The 21,813-nt window shown below is 41.2% G+C and overlaps 1 protein-coding gene across 1 annotated transcript in view; it reads right to left on the reverse strand.

Moving 5' to 3' along the window:
- Positions 1–21,813, reverse strand: part of CCDC148 (coiled-coil domain containing 148) — a gene marked incomplete at both ends in the record, with an annotated part of 134,734 nt that overhangs the window by 65,021 nt on the left and 47,900 nt on the right. The window contains 2 exons of the mRNA XM_081312605.1: positions 11,747–11,953; positions 13,815–13,953. Of these exons, the coding sequence (XP_081168731.1) occupies positions 11,747–11,953; positions 13,815–13,953 (346 nt within the window). The remainder of the gene's footprint in view (positions 1–11,746; positions 11,954–13,814; positions 13,954–21,813) is intronic.

Raw genomic sequence — 21,813 nt, forward strand, 5'->3', positions numbered from 1 at the left:
TCTAGTCCTTCCTTAGGCACAAAGCCAGCTGGGTGACCTTAGACTTTCAGCTCTAAGAAGGAGGCAATGGTCAACAATTCTGTAAAATCTTGCCAAGAAAACTGCAGGGACTTGTCTAGGCAGTCTCTGAGAATCAGACACAACCGAGTGGAAACAAACAAATAAACAAATACAATAGATTCATTTCATCGCCACTGAACAGACATGGATAACATATAAGTGACCAGATATGGCTGGACTGCCAAATCTGTAATTTCTGGCCATGCTGACTGGAACTGATGTAAGTCATTGAATTGAACAAAAATACCTTATTCCTATTTTAATTACTCTGTTTTTTTTTAATTTACTCTAAGTCAGGGGTGTCAAACTCAATTTCATTGAGGGCCGCATCAGCATTGCGGTTGCCCTCAAGGGGCAGGGTGGGTATGGCCAGGGTGGGCGTGGCCTACTGGGTGGGCGTGGCTAGAGTGCGTATGGCCTACTGGGTAGGCATGGCCAGCTCTACATCATTCGCATCAAGGGTGCCTATGGGGGCCTCGGCAGGAGTGGGACAGATCTGAGGGTCTCTGGCAGGAGGAGGGTCTCTGGGCCAGGGCCAAGGCAGTGGGGGCCGTTCCCTCACTGCTTCTAGGATGGCTTCGCGGGCCACATGAAACCACTTCGCGGGCCGGATCTGGCCCCCGGGCCTTGTGTTTGACATGTCTGCTCTAAGTTGTATTTATTTAGTCTTTTCTTAGTGAAGACCGATGCCTATTGCAGCCCAGCTTTTTATTTTAATAACTGAATCCCTAATGTCTACCATGTATAATGGTTTCCCAGCCACACAATAATTGTTTTTTAAACAGGACAATGCCAGAAATATTTGGCATCTTTATTATATAAGTTTTCCCCATGTATAAGCCTTGGTTTACTTTATGTTTTCACATGGAAGAAAAAAACCCAACAACTGTAGGAACAGAGCCATATTGGCCTACTGTGGCAAAAGCTCACAAAGTATCTAGTAGCACCTTTTTTAATTAATTACGGCTTACTTCATCAGATGCAAAACTGGCTGGACTGATGTAGGATTTAAAGTACAGTAAACGTTGGTGTGGGGGAAGGTGGGAAAATAAATTGGTTTTGCAGATGCAGGTTATGTGAGAGACAAATTACAAATATCTTGATAATTAATATTGTATTTGTTGAGACCCTTCAAGATCACCTCAAACTTATAAATTTTAATAAAATTTATTACTCAGAAAAGGTGTTTTTGCGTTTACAGCACCACAGACTAACACAGTTATCAATAACAAGAAGCATGAAGTCAAAATCTATAAAACCTATCAAGAAATTGGCACATATACCAACAGGCATTATTTTTTTAACCAAATTAAAATAAGATGCGATCATTCCTAAAGGACCGAAAATGAAGATCCCTTGCAGCCTAGATATTACAAACTATTGCTGAAGATTATTCCAAATAGCTACATTTATAAATTCATTTACAACAACCAAAAGTTAATCACCAAGGCTATCTCTCCCCTGGAATTTCAACTCAAACATAGCAATAGCAATAACACTTAGACTTATATACTGCTTCACAATGCTTTACAGCCCTCTCCAAGTGATTTACAGAGTCAGCATATTGCCCCTGAAAATCTGGGTCCTCATTTTACTGATGTCAGAAGGATGGAAGGCTGAGACAACCTTGAGCCAGTCAGGATCGACCTGCTGACAGTCGGCAGAGTTAGCCAGCAATACTGCATTCTAACCACTGCACTGCCACGGCTCTGTCATGAGTTCAATAGGACAAAAACAAGAAACCTACACAATCAAAGTCACCTCCTTGATGAGAAAGAAAGAAAGAAAGAAAGAAAGAAAGAAAGAAAGAAAGAAAGAAAGAAAGAAAGAAAGAAAGAAAGAAAGAAAGAAAGAAAGAAAGAAAGAAAGAAAGAAAGAAAGAAAACAAACTGTCCAAACTTCTATAAGCATCCCCTCATCAGAATGAGAAGACGTTTTAGGCTTTTAAGACCTTTTAGGCTTTGTGCAACTGGATTCCTGATTTTCTTACCAACAGGCCCCCAATATGTGTGACTTGGAACAAATACCTCTAATACCATTTTCTTGAGCACGGGTTCTCCTCAGGGCTGCGTCCTAAATCCGTTGATGTTCACCCTGTTGAACCATGACTATTGTGCTGGGTTTGCCACCAACCATATTGTTAAGTTCGCAGATGATACAACAGTAGTGGGCTTTATTCATGATGACAAGGTGGAAGCTTACCGCAACGAGGTTGAGGGGTTGGTGAACTGGTGTAAGGAAAACAGCCTAGTTTTAAATGCCAGAAAAACCAAAGAGATCATTGTCAATTTCAGAAAAGGCAGGCACAGCCACACTTCTCTGTGCATAAATGATTCACCTGTGGAGATGGTTACCAGCATCAAATTCCTGGGTGTGCAGGTAACAAGTAGGCTGGCTTGGTCGCTCAACAGTAAGAAACTGGTGAAGCGGGCACAGCAGTGCCTGCATTTTCTGCAGTTAATGATTAGAAATCACACGAACTCCTTGAGCCATGTTTAGTGAGCTGTGCAGTGAACAGAATGCAAAGTTCAACCTACTAAGAGAGGAATGAGGCAAAGCTTACCCAGTGATCTTGCTTACAGGAAAAAGACAATATTACCACTTGCCATCAGAGTCCACCCTGAACCCATTTTCATAGCAACCTACTATTTTTTAACCTTTTATGTGTTAGTCAGTAAGCCTTGAGTAACAGTCATAGGTCAATTTCTTCTTTCCCAGTAAGCAGGCCTTTAGTCTGCAGTTTCAGCCCCTTAGTAAGGTATTTTCATTTTTATATTTTCAAGGTTTTAGCTAAACTGCAAAGCATCTCTGAAGCTACAGACCTTTAAAAGACAGATCATCAAAACTAAAAAAACAGAGCACCATTGGTTGTCACGTACAACTCATAAGTCAAATTACTCAAATGTATGGTTATTATTAAGGTACAGTTCACACTGGATAATAATAATAATAATAATAATAATAATAATAATAATAATAATAATAATAATAATAATAACAACAACAACAACAACAACAACAACAACAACTTTATTGTCACTTTGAATGTACACCAATCAGCATACATCCAAATGAAATTTCGTGGCATACTGCTGTCAAAGAGTCACCACCTCCAATATACACTCTTTGTTCATGGCCAGCTCAAGTTTCAGATCATCTATTTTAGTGTCTAGGGAGCGAACGATGGCAAACAGGACAGATGGAAATGGAGCTCCATGTGGACTAGCCCTCAAATTAGCTTGGATTCCTGCACAACAACCTCGCCTCCTTTCCTTTTTCTGATCCTGTCTCTTCCACCTTTTCCTTAAAGAGGCCTTGCTTCTTTTCGCCCCTGGAACACGCTGCCGCTGCCACCAACTCCTCCAAAAGCCTGTCTCCCTTCCTCTGGGCCTGCTGACAACCTCATCCAGTTCCTTCGCTCCATAAGCCCCGGGACCTCTCTTCCTCTGCCTCCTTTGGAAACAGTCCTGATTTGCAATAGAATCCGTCACTGGGCCAGCAGTCAGATCTTGCTGCCGGCAGAACAATTTCAAAAAGTGCCAATGACTTTTTACGGTCTCACCAACAGTTCCGAAACAGCTAGAAACACACCATGCCAGCAAAGATTGTCGGTAGTATGTTACCTTAGTTCCACCACGTTGCTCAAATACATTAAAACCTTCCAGATCATGTGGCCTATATCCCTTATATCCCTCCCAAAACTTTTCACCTTCGAGAGCCAATGCAGCCTCAGCCAATCTAGGTGCCACCATCTTAGAACTCCACTAACACAGCATTTTCTCAGTAATTGAGCAACAGACCCATATTTGAATGCAAACAACCACCTAATCTGAAGCAGATTCTCACAAGCAATGCAAAACAACAGGACAATGATGTTAACATGGAAACCAGACCCTACAAGAAATCCAGATGGCTACTTTGCCCCCACAACTACACCATCATAGGCCCCCAAAATACTTCCACAAGATTACAGCCACTTTCCTATGCTCTTCCTCTAATGTGATGTATGCCATCATCTCCCAGCATTGCCCCCCTTGATTCTACATAGGACAGATAAGACAAACTTTGCACAAAAGAATTAATAGACTCCAACAAGGACAGGTGAGCATCAGAACATTAGCATCAACCTCACAGGACACACTATAGCAGATTTCAAAATGATTGTTTGGGAAAAATGGGACTTGAATTCCACCACTGAGCAATAGATTGCTGAACTCACATCAAAAGGTTACAGGCAATCTCAGAAAGTCTCAACAAAAACAATTGTTTTTAATACTATATAATTAGTAATTGATTGATGATGTTATTATTGAGTCAGTTGCAAACTGTATCAGTCTAGCCACTCTATGCATCTAAAGAAAAAAGCTACAGCTGACAAAATCATATGCCTTTTAATAAAATTTGTTAGTCGGAAAAGATGCTACCTTCAGGCTCCTTGAGGAAAAAAAAGCTTGAGTTCCAGATCAGTCATCATCCATCTAATATTTTTCAGACAACTAAATGAGATTATATTTATCTGCAACAAATGTGTTGTAGAGATCTTGTTTAATATCCTTTAAATTTCATTCAATAGTTTCTAGTTCATCTAAAAGGGAGCAACTAAATGAATTTGCTTTCTAATCCAAGGCAAATTAATTTAAATCTATTTTATTTTTACCATTTCTTTTTTTAAAAAGTAATAAAAACAGTATCTTTTTATTGTTCAAATTCTCTGTGTAATTGGTAACGAGAGCAACAGTATTATCATCTTATAAAAAAGAACTTTATAATGTTACACTTAATATAAGGCTGACGTGTGTGTGTGTGTGTGTGTGTGTGTGTGTGTGTGTGTGTGTGTGTGTATGGGAGAGATTCTGAAAGAGAATACTGTTTTCCATTACTAGCTCGGAGCCAGCCACAGTTTTTAACAGATAACTACCTAAAGACCACAGCCTTCAACAGAAATATTTTATATTTGTTCTGGTTGGCTGTTTTAATTATATTTCATTGTTAGCTGCTGTGTGACTAACCTAGATTTAACAGCAGGATAGATATATATACATATATAAGATGAAGGTGCTTGTTCAACTTTCATAATATAATTTGATGCAATGGAGCTTTAAAAGATCTGCATGTATATATTTTAAATCACATACCTCATTACAACCAATTAAAAATAATATGCTGTTCATTCATAGGCTAGGCATGCTGTATATTGATGTTCTGCAATCAATGCCTAATAGTCAAATTTCTCTATTATTTGAAAGCCTCACACTCCATTGAGCTGCTTTTGAAATCCTCCTATTTAGATTTTAATGAGATGTTAATGTACATTTCACTATTTCTTAAAAGTGCCAATAGTAATTTGATTCTATATTAAGCACTATTAAAATTTTGTCAGAGCTATAAATACTGGTACCAGCATTATAATACAATAAAATGATGCACACAAATATTGGTACTATCAGCATTACCCATATAATTCGATGCACACAAAGCAAACCTGTGCTTCTTTCTTGAAGATCTTAAACAACTTAATCAGAAGCAAACAAAAGTAAAAATTAGAAAAATCTGCAAATCAAGTCTGGAGTCTGATTCTGATTCATAAAACTGCATGAAGCTTAACTCTCAGAGGATTTTCCCTGATTTTTATTTTGTACTGGAACCCTTGTCATTCCCACTATAAGACAAATCAATAAAATTCATGGAGTGCTTATAAAAGAATCTGAATAAAAGTTCTTGTATATAGAAAATATTTGGGGCTTCTTCAGTGATTGCCAAAGCTCTTTATCTAAAAGTGTGAAAATTGTATTTATATGATAATTATTCTGGATATATGTTAAAATTAAAAAAATATCTAACAATGTGGTTGCACGAGTAATAAATGGTCTCAGCTATACAGCACATGTAACAACACTACTCCGTGAGCTGCACTGGCTGCCGGTGTGTTTCCGGTACAATTCAAGGTACTTGTCACCTTGAAAGTCCTACATGGCTTATGACTGGATTACTGTCCTTTTCCAAGAGTTTATTCTGTTCCGAGCCAATTCAACAAATTAGGCATGCTGCAGATCCTGTCAGCCAAAATGGCGGGAACTAGAAGACAGGCTTTTTCTGCTTAGAACTCTGCCTTATGGAATATTCTCCCTTCAGAGATTAGAATACCCCCAATCCTCTTGGCTTTTTACAAACCTTTTCACAAATCTTTCAAAACTGGGGCTCCTTATGTGTTAAAGGCCCTGATACTTGGCTTTACTATTAGCTGATTAATCATCATGGTTGCTGTTTGTACTTATTTATTTTATGGGTGCTTTTATTGTTTTAATGTTTTCCAATTGATTTAACTGTTTTATAATTTTAGAATTGTAAGCCGCCAGATTCACTTGGTTGAATGGCTATAGAAATTGAGTAATTAAATAAATAAATAATATGCCTACATGGTAAAAAGGCCCTGAAGGATGTTGATCCTTATTTTTTTGGAATCTGTTAAAAACAAAACTATTGTTATCCTAAGAAAATGTCTTGTCCAGTGGATAAGAATGTTTCAATTTGTATTCTTTAGAGCTAAAGAGGTGGTATTAAGAAGGGGGAAAGCTTTTGGTCACCTAAATATAAAGTACTTGGAAATCATAAATAATAGTGTTTTCTTGAATATTGATGGGAAATTAAAGTTTTTTTTGGGGGGAAAGCAATAATAGGACATTGTTTATGCAAGGACATTAAGTGCAAATGCAATCAAGATATGTATAGGCTAAAAATTATTGATAAATGTAACAAAGATGTTTCTACTTAGTTGAAAATAAGAACTGTGTTTGCCCAATATGAGATAACAGATATTATTGGAAAGAGAGAGGAAGTATTTGATGTTCTAATGTTAGACTTAAACTAAAAATGTATGTATATTACCAAATTATTGGTTAACCCAGACAACACCTATAATGGTTTTGATTTATTAGGGGATACTGTACTATTAATGGTGGAAAATAGATAATTTTTAGAAAACAGAGCCATATTATAATCAAATAAATAAGATATGTAACCAAAATATTAGACTTTAGTATAAAAAGGGAAAAAGGGAGAAGTTGAGATAAGGGAAACTTTTGGTCACCTAAACATAAAATACTTGGAAATCATAAATAATAGTGTTACTATGAATATTGATGGGAAATTAAAGCCTGAAAAAAGCAATAACAGGACATTGATTGTATACAAGAATTAAGTGCAAATGCAATTAAGATATGTATAAGCTAAAAATTATTAAGTGTAACAAAGATGTTTTTATTTAGTTGATAACATTAAGAATTGTACTAGCTAATATGAGATAACAGATATTAATGGAAAAAGAGAGGAAATATCTGATGTTGTAACATGAGATTTATACTAAAGATTTATGTACACTATTGAACTATTGATTAACCCAGTCATCATGTTGCTTTTTAAATGTCCAGTTGTAAAATGAGAAAATCAATAAAATATTATAAAAAAAAGAAGTGATAAAGATTCAGTGTGGTGAAAATGAAAATTGCATCAAGACTCATATATATTTAAAGAGTAATCTTTCCAGATAAGATAATGTAGATCATGTAGAGCAAAAGCCAATACTTTAAGCAGATTGATGACTTATTAATTTGTAATGGAAGGAACAAACAACCAAGATACTTCTATTAATGGTAGACAGACATACTGCAGTTTTCTTGGCAACAATGTGGTTTGCCACTGCCATCTTTCTAGGGGTGGGAGAGAGTGACTGCCCCAAAGTCACCCAACTAGCTTTGACTGGAACTATAACTCACAGTCTCCTCCTTTCTAGATTGACACCTTAACCACTACACCAGGGGTAGAGAACCTTGGCTCTTTTATGATTTGTGGACTTCAACTCCCAGAATTCCTGAGTCAGCATGGCTGGTTCAGGAATTCTGGGTATTGAAATGCACAAGTCATAAAAGAGTCAAGGTTCCCTACCTCTATGCTACACCAAACTGGTTCTCAGGCCAACTAAGAACTAATATATTCAAATAATGAATAACTTATATAAAACAGTTGAATGGCAACATGTACAGCTAAAACATTTGACACATTCTTTGCTGCCCCTGCTGCTCTAGATTCATTTTACTAGTTAAAAACTGAATGGTAATACTTTTTATATTAATATAAAATTAGGAGTCTGTACAATGGCAGTGAAAGTAATTTGGTATTTTCATTATTTTTTTCCTGATTTGCTTTTGTCTTTCTCTTTTCTATTTTTTTCTTATTTCTTATCTATCTTTCTTTCCAATGTTCGCTTTTTAAAGTTAACTTTATATATTTTTCCCTTTTTAAGTTTTGTGTAGTGGGTTCCGGAGAGCAGGAAGGACGCTGAGAGGATGAGTACAACATAACAGCTCTTTATTAGGTGGAAGTGACTGTACTGGGGAATAGGGGCTACCTGCACTCCTTATATACCTGGCCAGTACCTGGCCAGGTACACAACCAACCAGTTGGATTGAACCTCTGTTTCCCGCCGAAACTGCTTCCCGCCAAAACAGTTACAGTTCAATGCCTCCTGGTGGTGACTCCTTTACAAGTGCTTTAGTTGTTCCTAAAAACCTAATACATAACATTAAGCATGTAATTAATTTTATAACTGATAGCTAAAAATTATTGCAAGTTCTAGTAATGAAAGTCAAGAGGCACAGTGAAAAAAACTGGGACTACTGTAGTTTATAGAAGACCAAACTAATGACAACCAATGGCCTTAGAAATAAAAAAGAAAATAATGATAAGGTAGATAACCTTTGCCTTTTAGGATCAACTATCGCAGTAAAGGAACAGCACTCACAAAATACACTCAAGAAGTAGCTTTTTAAAGCTTTTCTTCCTCCTCCTTTTATAATTTTGTCCATTCTTTTTCTTCATAATCTGTATTTAGTTAATAAATACACTGCAGATCAACACTCTGTAGAGCAGCAATGAAATTTTGAAATGATTTAGCAGCATGTCTTTGTGACATAGTTAGGGAAAATTTGAAGCCCTATGTCTTACTGTTTAAACCAGAGCAAATTAAGCTCCATGTGATCTAACAGGTTGGAGGCCCCTGTCTTAATAGTTGATGAGGTAAGGAGAGTAAGACTGGTTTCTTTTCACAAATCCTTAGCTTGCCAGTTGAAAGAGAGAACAATGAAGGGGAGATTATGAAGATACAATCTGAATAGAGAGAAGGTGGAATTGTAGTTATCATAATTAAGAGCCAAGATAAGCAGCAGCTGCTATTATTTCTGGAGAAAGATGCAGGCTAGGGGAGGAAGTTGTTAATTGCTTTTTATTATAAATCTACAAACTGGTACTGGCCTACTTCAAGGAAAACATAAATCCAGAAATTGAAAGGTGGTGGGGTTTTTTGAGAATGATCAAAAGGAGGAGGTCAATCTATCATGAATCAGGTGTTAAATTCTACATGGGTGAAGCTCAAAAATGGAAAATATTTGATAATATGGGCATGCAATTTTCACTTATTTTCCTATGGAGCATTGGGAAAAAAGTGATCGTATTTCATAGCAAAAAAAAAAGGTTGCTTTGTAAGAGTACTGCAGTATAACCAGAGGAGCACCATATGGACTCTCCCAATATACTTAACTTCAGATTCTGAAAAATGTTACACTATTTGTTCATAGAGTAATTCAGTTTTATTTTAAAATTCTTGCTATTTCTGCTGAAAAGTTCCTTGGGGAAAAATATTATTAACACTTATGCACACAGCATATATACAGGTAGTCCTCGATTTGTGACTGTAATGGAACCTAGAATTTCCACCATAAGTCGTGACAGTCCTAAGTCAAGGCACCCATGTGACTGGACCCAATTTTTAGATTTTTTTGCAGCAATCATTAGGTGAACATCACTATCATTAAGCAAATCAACATATTTCTAAGGGTACTTTTTACCAGAAACCAGCCCAAAAAAGATCAGAAATTCACAAAACATGTTCTAAATCATGGTCATGTGACTATGGAAGGATTCAATCCATAAAGGTGAGCCGGTTGTCAAGTACTCAAAATGCGGTCATGTGACTGCAGGGGGGATTCAGCCATCAGAACTCTAAATGGTCACTAAGTGATCAGTCATTAAACAAGCACTACCTGTAATTATTTTAAATTAAAAGCAATTAAATTTTTGATTTCTTAAACTGGTACTTTTTAAATATCCTATGCCTTCTTAGAAATTCTTGGGTATTTAGAAGTGTAAAGTCTTATTGTTTTTATTATTAAAAAAACTACTAAGGTTTGATTTTTTTTTTGCTAGAAGAGTACAGTAACAGACACAGAATAATGCTGATGTTCATGCTCATATCACATGCTTCCCCATGGTAAACCGAACCATGTATTTAACTCTCAAGCTAGGTTTGCACAATGCATTAATGCCAAATATATTTCAAGCTTATGGTTCAGTGCATTTCGCAAACACAACATATACAGGATAGCCTGCATAAGTACCATGTATCAATCATATTACATCAATATTATGTTTCAATTAATATTACAGCACACAGAACCAGAGGCCCAGAAAATCAAGAGCAAAACTTCCAGGAATGTTGGAAGAATAAAACATGTCGATAGCTGCTCAATTTTCACTGATCATTTGACAATAACTGGTTTCCTTTTCCAAACTTCCAGGTTAGTTTTTTCACATTAAGATTTCTGTCCAGCATCTTTACACTGAAGGAATTTGATAATTTCATTGAGGGCCCCTCCCATCCCCCAAATATATGGATCGTGGGCCACGTTTACAGAACAGATAGATGGATTTTTTTTCCATTCTAGCTATAGTATTCCAGCATGCTTTTACTGCTACTGGGGAAAGATAAGTCACAGTCAATTAGCTGTTATCCCAAAATGCATCAGGATAGGATTAATTAAAACCCTTTCTTTCCCCACCCAAGCAAAACATATTTACACATACAATATAGGACATGTAGGAATAAAATAAAAATGGCCCTTTAATATAAAGCCTCAAGAGCACATAAATTAAAAAGAAATTGCTCACCTGAGCAAAATGAAACAAGAGACTCTGGAAAGAGTACAGAGAAGAGCAACAAAGATGATAAGGGGACTGGAGGCTAAAGCATATAAGGAACGGTTGCTGGAATTGGGTTTGACTAGTTTAATGAAGAGAAGGCCGAGGGGTGACATGACAGCAGTGTTCCAATATCTCAGGGGCTGCCACAAAGAAGAGGGAGTCAAGCTATTCTCCAAAGCGCCCAAAGGCAGGACAAGAAGCAACAGATGGAAACTAATCAAGGAGAGAAGCAACCTAGAACTAAGGAGAAACTTCCTGACAGTTAGAACAATTAACCAGTGGAACAACCTGCCTCCAGAAGCTGTGAATGCTCCAACACTGGAAGTTTTTAAGAAGAGACTGGACAGCCATTTGTCTGAAATGGTATAGGGTTTCCTGCCTGAGCAGGGGGTTGGACTGGATGACCTCCAAGGTCCCTTCCAACTTTACTATTATGATTATGATTAAGACTTCCCCAACCCATGTGGGGGCATGTAATTCAACTGTGTCATCCTGAAAAAGATGACTTAACAATGAGTGCCTTTATTTCAGGACAAGGTGGAAGCCCATGTATACCTACCGGCAGTGCACATTTTCCCCCTTTAAGTCAACCCTGAACAGGAGAGGATATGCAAAGCAGCAATAATTTAATAGAGGGTTGTGCAACTGAGCCTACCTTCTCTTTCAGATTAGCACATATCTCCTGCTGTTTTCTTCTATTATTAGCCACCATCATTTCAGTCTCATAAGCAGCACAAGCTTCCGTGAGTGTCATCACCGCCTTCACTAAGAATGTCTTCTTAGCTTGGGCCCAATTGAACATCAATGCCCTCAATTGGCTCCCGGTAAAGTAATAGTGGTCCCAAGACTTTTCATGAGCAACCTGGGGTTTCGGAAGGGGTGGATTGAAGAAACAAAGGAAAAGGGGGTTATTTTGGAAGTAGGCAGAATGGTCTTCTAAACCCTAACAGCTAAAGGTTGCTTTAATTGGATGTTAAAAATGACCTTACTTGAAGCCAAGAGCGGGCCAGCTAATAAAAGCATGAGAGAATCATGCCCTTCTCAGAAACAAACAAGAGCTTCGTTGCAAGGCATTTGTAAGAGTTAACGTAACTAAATCAACAACCCAGAAATATTTCTAACAAGTTGACAGGAGGCCAAAGGAAAGAATAAGAAGCATTTGCTCCCTGTTGAGAAAGCAGGGAGATTTAAAGCTAGTCTTTTCCCCAAGTCATCTCTCATGGTTCTATTCAATTGGCTCTCCCCGAAAATACATTTATTACACATTTTGTTAGACGTATCATTTTTGTGTACAAAAAAAGTTCATACCAAATGCAGTGGGAATGTAACATGAATGCTGTAAAACTAACTGGAGCACTATTGTGGATTTCACTGTGACACATGGAGTGTTCTGTGAACAAAAGTTCCATTATTTAGAAATGATTGGAGGTGGTTATGTTTTCCTTTGATCTCAGAGAAGAAGCTGAGTTATAAAAAGAAGCTACGCACTTTTGAAAACTGCCTCTTAGTGTGGGCATGTAGGTATGTTTTTATATGATCTCACCTCAGATTTATTTGAGATATTGAATGGCTATTGTGCTTGCGGGCCAACATTAGTGAATTTGCTGAACATTTAAATGACAATACATTGCTTGTACAGTTCCAAGCAGAATTCGGAGCAGAAGTGTGGAACTTGTGGCCCTAGTGTGGCCCTTTCAATTCCCTTCCTCATTAGCCATGTTGGCTGGGACTCCTGAGAGCAATACCTCGAGGGCCGTAGGTTTCCATGCCATTCTACCCAATAGGAGAAAGTCTCAAAAAGTTGTTTTTCCTAAATAAATGGATATGTGAGAATCTTAAGACAAGGGCTGTCTCTGAGGGCCCCACCCTTGAAAAATATTTTCTTTCCGGAGATTGGAACAGCCCCAACATTAGACTTTAGGAAAGCCACAAAGAAATGGCTCTTTCACCAAACATGTGGAAGATTATTTATTATTTTTACTTATATCCCACCTTTATTATTTTTATAACCAATTCAAGGAAGCAAACATGCCTAATAATCCTTCCCCCTTTTATTTTCTCCAGGACAACAACCCCTGTAGGGTGAGTTGGGCTAATAGATACTCAAATAAATGAATATATTAAAAAGTGAGAAGAAATCTATACATAAACAGGAAGTGCTCCTACATGTAAGATACAGAGTGTGTGTCAACTTCTGCCAATTTTCAGATTTGGCAGCATTTTGTCATATCCTGTTGAATCCTACTCCAGGCAGTCCACAACCTTTAGGAACAGCTATAACTATTGATGATGGATTTAGAGGCAGATATTAAGCTTAGTTGGATTTAAAAGATTGCAGGCGTGGATTTGAAAACTTGGGAGGTCTGAACACAGAGCACCTTGCTTACAAACACATAATCCATACACATACACAATATAGTACAGTATTTCAGTGAATATCATAACCAGTTTAACAACACTGACTTACGTAAATTGTGTTGCACTATGCTCTTTTTTTAAATACAAACGTGATGTTTTGTACTATTTTTGGAGGAATGGAATTATCTGGAACACATTTGAAAAATGACGGAGATCAAAGGTAGAGGGAAAAATGAAAAGTCCACATGCAATTCCACGTGTGCAGTGCTGAGTGAAGTCTTATATTCAGCAACCCTATTAACAACTTTTAAAACTGAATTCTCATCCCAATAATTGAATAAAAACAGAGAAGTTCTGCAGCTTACAAGGCTTTGTCTAGATTTGTGAGGTAGAAGTTTCTGAAGCATATCCAAATAGAGCGTTCTTCTACTTTGCATGTCACTTGGATATTGACCAGTGACAACCTGATATGTCCAAAGATCTTCTTTACTCCACTGGAAACTGCTGTAGGAACAAAACAGAACAAATCTAATGCAATCTTTTAAAGCATTGTACCTGCTCCTCTCTTGTGTTCATAGTTGCTTGACTCTAAGCCATCTTAAGAAAACCCTGTTTGGACTGAGATTTTTTGGCAACAGTTTGCAAGGTATTCAGTCCAAATTGCAGAGGATTTGACAATTCCCTTGTTGCTGGGCCTTTCCATCTTTCTTTTCCAGGAAAGCATTTGCCAACCACCTTCCTTCCTCTGGGTGGATCTTCCTGAGTAGTAATTTGTTTTTGTTTTGTTTTTTAATTTTTATTTATATTCATTTTTATTTTTCCATTTCTTCCACAAACAAATCTACACATATACCGCAATACATAAATACATACTCATAAGTTTGGGTGCTGCTCGTCCATTTCCCCTTTCACCGTATCCACACTCCTTCCCTCTCTTCCCTCTTCTCTACTTTCTTTCTCCCTTTCTCCTTTCTTTCCTACTTCCCTCTTCTTCCTGTGCTCTCCTCTTTCCCTCACCGCTCCCCTCCCATTTCTCCCCACTTCTCCTCTTTTCCTCTAACCTTCCTACTTCCTTCCCCCTTCTCTACTCTCTTCCCTCTCTCCTTTCCTTTCTTCCCTCCCATTCCTCTTCTGATACAATTCAGGGGTAATGTCCGAGCAGCTCCTCTCCTTAGATTTTCAATATCTATATTAGGTATGATAACATTAATTTTCTATTATGTCAATATTTCTATAAATCTGGCCTTCTCGGTATATACTTCTATAAATTTTTATACTACCTCCGTGTGTCACCCAGGCAAAAATGAAAAAAAACATGTATACAAATATAAATGAAATTTAAAGCAACTTTATGTTCTGTACCAGCCTGCTACCGGCCCTGCAGCAAAAGCAGGGACAACCCCTTTACAAACGGCAAGAGGCTGGAATAAAGCCTGCCAAATTTATTCACATAAAAAAACAGAGTAAGACAAGACACCAACCATGAAACAGGAGCTAAGAAACAGGAACAATCCAAGCGGTTGCTTTCAGCAAACCAGCCCTCCCACACATTCCCCTTAAATACAGTTCAGGGCGTGGCCTCTCTCTGCCTCCTTTCGAGGTGCCCCATTGCCTTCCTCTGTTTACTCCTGATTGACTGCCTCCTGCGTCGGGCGTCCTTGAACAGGGCCAGCTGTGGGTCATCTTCATCCACGCTGTCAGGCTCACACAGCTGGGTCTGCGTCGTGACCAGATGAGAGGGGCCTGGCTGGGGGCTCTCATCAAGCTGTCCAATCCCCTCAGCAAGCTCTTCAACACCCCCCTCCTCCTCCTCTGAGTCGTCCGACCCAACTGCCGAACCCACAGGCTGACCCTGAATTACAACACTTTATATTTAAAGCATCAACATGCATATATTTGCAAAGTCTGTTGCTGCTTCCATATAAAGCATTTTTTAAAATCCCATTTATATCCCGCCCTTCTCCGAAGACTCAGGGCGGCTTACACTCTAAGCACAAATCAATGTGCTTAGCAATAGTCTTCATTCTATGTATATGCCTGCTTATTGGGGCTTTCGCCCCCCCCAAGCAGCATTATTACAAAGTCAGCTTATTGCCCCCAACAATCTGGGTCCTCATTTTACCTACCTTGGAAGGATGGAAGGCTGAGTCAACCTTGAGCCTGGTGGGATGTGAACCTGCACTAATTGCAGGCAGCTGGTGTTACTTAAGGAGGCATTAGCCCACTGCTACACCAAGGCTCTAATTTTTTCCCATTCGCATGGTGAGGAAGCACTTTCCTGGCCTGCAGACTATTCCCAGTAGAGTGGGCGTGGGTGTGTACAGATGTTGTCATACATTCCTACCCTCCAAAAATGGTTGCTGGTTCATACTGGTGATGGAGCAGCTTCACAGTATGGATAAACCCATCATTCCCAAGAAGAGGCAATTATCACTGAAACCATAACAATCTACCTTGAAGCACAATCATTTTGAAACTGATTGTGCATGGGTATACATCTATCCAAATTATGTGCTCGGTGTCAACGCTGCTAACATCGGATGTTCTTGTTTGACAACAGATGGAATTGCAGCCATTTTCCTCTATTGCTTTTAGAGTTAGTTGATGCTGGGAAGGGGAAATGTGGATGACAGTCCAGCTAGTCATACCAATAGTAACTCAGTTGTGGGAACCCAAGCTCATTGGGCCCAGAGTTGATAGAGTTTTGGCAAGCTGGAGAATTGGGGACAAAGCCTGCGCTTCAAGCTAATTGGGGAATGTGATTTATGACTGTTTATTGGAGGAGGGAATTGTGCTTTGTTACTTTGTGTCCAGGGGAGGGAAATTTAGTTTTTGGTTTCAGCTATGTAGTGCTGATACTTTGTTTCTCAAATAAAAGATTCTTTAAGGTAAACAATGCCTCAAAGTTCTTTTGAAGAGTTTCATCTGTCGGAACTATGACACTCAGTTTCAAAGTACTCTTTTTTTCATTCAGTACAAATATATGCTTCTGAGTCTAGGGCAAATCCCGATGAGGCACTTATTTTTGTTTTCCTGCAATTCCATGAAGAACTAATTGTGGAGAATGACTATTAAGCACTGCAAACTTAAGAAGCTTCTATACCCTGTTGTATCCTTTTGAAAAGAGGTGAGCAAAACACCTGGCACAGTGGAAGGGACAAAAACCACACCGGCTTTCAAATACATAGGCATGAGTACAAGGCAAAGAGGGCAAACTAAGAATAGGATCAGTCAACAAAAAAAGACCTACTGTGGCTCCTAATAAAAATGACCAAGTCTCTTTTTTTTTTGTTAGAGTCTGTTCCAGTAGTACTGAAAAGTCACAATCCCTTTTTTTGCTGTCCTTCTATTTTTTAAAAAAGAAAGACTTACAGTATTATACGCTCTTAACACTGCTATTATTCAAGAACAAAAATAGAGTTGTAAAAAACAACTCTCCACAGCCAAAGGGGCCTAACACACACTAGCTCAGAGGAACACTGACATAACAAAGGAAATAGCCTGCAGCCAAACAAAACAATGTTGTATCTATTAAGAGCTCTGGATGCAAAAAGCATCCGCCTTTCCCTGCCATTCCAGGAATTATTCTTTGCATTATACTCTTTCAAGATTCACAGTTTTGAATATGGCCGGCCATTAACAACAACTGAAAGGGTAAGGGGAAGGAAGCAGGGCTTAAAATACACAACATGAAAAATACCGGCATCATATGTTTAAACACCTCCAAGTTGTAGACATCAAAATCCTGCTCAAATTATTTATTTTGAAGGCCATTGGACACATTTACATATCACATCATGTCAGGATTCTGAGAATCTGAGTTTGTTGTGATCACGTTTGATCATTCCCACTTTATTCCTCTTGCCAGCAGAAGTGGCTTCACAAATTATTTTTGTGGTTTTAGTGTGACGTGACAGTGAAGATCCCTAGTCAGGTCCTAAAGTGAAACAAGACCATGATTTAGTCTGGTTTGTTAAAAGGAAAATAAGTCTGGATTCTCAGTGCATACATTTCACTCAATACTCAATATTTTTTGGCTGGTCATGCCAGTGAAGTGTAGCTAGACTGCTTACTTATGAAAAGAGAAAACACATCCAACTATGAGACGGTATTCTGCTAACACAATTGCTCCAATATCTAGCATAAACCACATTCTCATGGCAGATTATATTTAGTAATATAGTGTAGACATGAAGAGAAGGGCATACAAGACATATCAGTATTGGATTCTCGTAAGGCATGCATATCTATCTATCTATCTATCTATCTATCTATCTATCTATCTATCTATCTATCTATCTATCTATCTATCTATCTATCTATCTATCTATCTATCTGAGTTTAGCATATGAATGTAAGATTATTCCAAAGGCACCACAATTGGGTAGCTGGGTACCAACCCATCAGAACAGACTTTTATATAGCTTGAGTCAGGTTTGCTTTAGGAAGATTACTGTGTAATCCAGAAAATCTCCTAGAATCTCTTGCTGAAGGACCTTAATCCTGAGTATATCTCCAGAAGATTGGCCTATTGGAATTCATAGCATGCTTCCAAAAATGCATGTAAAATCTGTATTTACTTATTTTTATGATTTATACAACTGCCCGTTTCAAATGATTCTTAGCAGCTTACATGATTAAAACACAAGACCTCACCACCCATCTGACTCACATGCCTGGGTTTCAATGCAAGCTATGTCAGTTATAGTTCCAATAGATTCCGTCTAATTGATCCAGGGGTTGCAAACTGAAATATTAAGCAAAATGGAATTTTGTAAAAGGGGTATTGTGCCACTTCCTCTTTGAAGAATTTTTGATTTGCAAAAATAGCACGCCAAATGGTTTTCAACATATTTTTCTCCTCCAAGTAACAAATAGTTTATTTCCAGCATGAATTTCAAGAAAGCTTATCTTTGATTTTGGTGTTGTAATTTATAAACTAAGGAGCTGTTGGAGTTCAAAGTAGTATATGGCATTCTTCTTTATAAAGGGGAGATATATATATATATATATATATACACACACACACACACACACACACACACACACACACACATATATATATATACCGTATATACTTGAGTATAAGCCGACTCGAGTATAAGCCGAGACCCCCAATTTCACCCCCAAAAACTGGGAAAAGTTGTTGACTCGAGTATAAGCCGATCCGCCGTTCTGCAAGCCTCCGCCGCCGGCGGAGGCTGGATCCGCCATTTTGCAAGCCTGAATACACAGGAATACCCTGTGTGGCCAAGGCTCTCGGGGAAGCCCTGGCTGTCCGCTTCCTCACTCCACGCTGCCATTCGGGGCCCGCGCGTTCCCCGGGCAAATCGCGGCGCCCAGCAGGCAAGGAAACACGCCCGTTCCAGTCGCCCCCCCTTCCCTCAGGAGACGCGAAGCAAGTGACCGCCCGGAGCTTACCGAGGACTTGCGCGCAGTCTCCGTTCCTCCTGCCGACGTTTGGGGAGGTTTGGGCGCCTCCCCAAACCTCCCCAAACGTCGGCAGGTCTCCGTTCCTCCGCGCAGACCTGCCGACGTTTGGGGAGGTTTGGGCGCCTCCCCAAACCTCAGCAGGTCTCCGTTCCTCCTGCCGACGTTTGGGGAGGTTTGGGCGCCTCCCCAAACCTCCCCAGGTCTCCGTTCCTCCGCGCAGACCTGCCGACGTTTGGGGAGGTTTGGGCGCCTCCCCAAACCTCCCCAGGTCTCCGTTCCTCCTGCCGAAGTTTGGGGAGGTTTGGGCGCCTCCCCAAACCTCCCCAGGTCTCCGTTCCTCCGCGCAGACCTGCCGAAGTTTGGGGAGGTTTGGGCGCCTCCCCAAACCTCCCCAGGTCTCCGTTCCTCCGCGCAGACCTGCCGATGTTTGGGGAGGTTTGGGCGCCTCCCCAAACCTCCCCAGGTCTCCGTTCCTCCTGCCGACGTTTGGGGAGGTTTGGGCGCCTCCCCAAACCTCCCCAGGTCTCCGTTCCTCCGCGCAGACCTGCCGACGTTTGGGGAGGTTTGGGCGCCTCCCCAAACCTCCCCAGGTCTTCGTTCCTCCTGCCGACGTTTGGGGAGGTTTGGGCGCCTCCCCAAACCTCCCCAGGTCTCCGTTCCTCCGCGCAGACCTGCCGAAGTTTGGGGAGGTTTGGGCGCCTCCCCAAACCTCCCCAGGTCTCCGTTCCTCCGCGCAGACCTGCCGAAGTTTGGGGAGGTTTGGGCGCCTCCCCAAACCTCCCCAGGTCTCCGTTCCTCCGCGCAGACCTGCCGAGGTTTGGGGAGGTTTGGGCGCCTCCCCAAACCTCCCCAGGTCTCCGTTCCTCCTGCCGAAGTTTGGGGAGGTTTGGGCGCCTCCGCAAACCTCCCCAGGTCTCCGTTCCTCCGCGCAGACCTGCCGACGTTTGGGGAGGTTTGGGCGCCTCCCCAAACGTCGGCAGGTCTGCGCGATGTTTGGGGAGGTTTGGGGAGGCGCCCAAACCTCCCCAAATGTCGGCAGGTCTGCGCGGAGGAACGGAGACCTGGGGAGGCGCCCAAACCTCCCCAAACGTCGGCAGGTCTGCGCGGAGGAACGGAGACCTGGGGAGGTTTGGGGAGGTGCCCAAACCTCCCCAAACGTCGGCAGGAGGAACAGAGACCTGCTGACGTTTGGGGAGGTTTGGGGAGGCGCCCAAACCTCCCCAAACGTCGGCAGGTCTGCGCGGAGGAACGGAGACCTGGGGAGGTTTGGGGAGGCGCCCAAACCTCCCCAAACTTTGGCAGGAGGAACGGAGACCTGGGGAGGTTTGGGGAGGCGCCCAAACCTCCCCAAACGTCGGCAGGTCTGCGCGGAGGAACGGAGACCTGGGGAGGTTTGGGGAGGCGCCCAAACCTCCCCAAACGTCGGCAGGAGGAACAGAGACCTGCCGACGTTTGGGGAGGTTTGGGGAGGCGCCCAAACCTCCCCAAACGTTGGCAGGTCTGCGCGGAGGAACGGAGACCTGGGGAGGCGCCCAAACCTCCCCAAACGTCGGCAGGTCTGCGTGGAGGAACGGAGACCTGGGGAGGTTTGGGGAGACGCCCAAACCTCCCCAAACGTCGCCAGGAGGAACGGAGACCTGCCGACGTTTGGGGAGGTTTGGGGAGGCGCCCAAACCTCCCCAAACGTCGGCAGGAGGAACGGAGACCTGCCGACGTTTGGGGAGGCGCCCAAACCTCCCCAAACGTCGGCAGGTCTCCGTTCCTCCGCGCCCTGCCTGCCTGCTTCTTTCCGCTGCGGAAAGAAGCAGGCAGGCAGGGCGCGGAGGAACGGAGACCTGCCGACGTTTGGGGAGGTTTGGGGAGGTGCGCGCGCACCTCCCCAAACCTCTCCAAACTTCGGCAGGTCTCGGACGGCGGTGGCTTGGGAGAGGTGCGCGCGATCCCGGAAGCACCAAAGCCTCGGCCGCGCACAAGTCCTCGGTAAGTTTTTTGTTGACTGGAGTATAAGCCGAAGTGGAATTTTTCAGCCCAAAAAGTGGGCTGAAAAATTCGGCTTATACTCAAGTATATACGGTATATATATATATATATATATATATATATATATATATATATATATATATATATATATATATATATATACATATATATATATATATATATATATATCTCCTCACAGCCCTGTGGGTAATACAGAGTGAAAAATGGTGACCGACCTGAATCACTCAATGAGGTTCTGTAGCTGAAGGTCAACTTTAACTTTGTTCGCCCAAGTCCTAACCTGGCACTTCAGCCTCTACTGTACACCATGCTGACTCTCCTTAGGGCAGGGGTAGGCAACCTCGGCTCTTTTATGACTCATGGACTTCAACTCCCAGAATTCCTGGGTCAGCTATGCTGACTCAGGAATTCCGGGAGTTGAAGTCCATGAGTCATAAAAGAGCCGAGGTTGCCTACCCCTGCCTTAGGGAAATCTAAGAGTTCTTCTGGGAAAGAGCTAGTCGCTAGGAAAGGATGTTGCCTTAATTGCTCAGAAGCTTCACAGGATCAGGCCTGCTTAGGACCTAGATGGGAATCCCCCTATAGACTAGGCTAGGAAGCTGATCATCCATCTCCGAAAGCAGCAGTGATAAACCACCTCCAGATTATTGCCAAGACAACTGCGGGGGCACGTTCATGTCACCCCAGGAGTTCAGCTGGGCTCAAGGGCTTCTTTACCTTTCTCTTTTAAGAGAACTTCAGCAAGCCCAAATCAATGACCTCATGCCAGCCAGAGCATGCAGGATCTGCAGCCCACTCCTATGCAGGTTTACTGACAAATAAGTCATGCTGTGTTCAGTAGGGCTTATTGTCAGGCAAGTGTACACAGGGCCATAGCCTGAGGTGATGTAAAACAAAAGCTCAGCAGGCAGAGGCCCAATTCAGATTAAA

Source organism: Vipera berus, assembly GCF_964194415.1.
Source record: "Vipera berus genome assembly, chromosome: 1".
Classification (NCBI taxonomy): Eukaryota; Metazoa; Chordata; class Lepidosauria; order Squamata; family Viperidae; genus Vipera; species Vipera berus.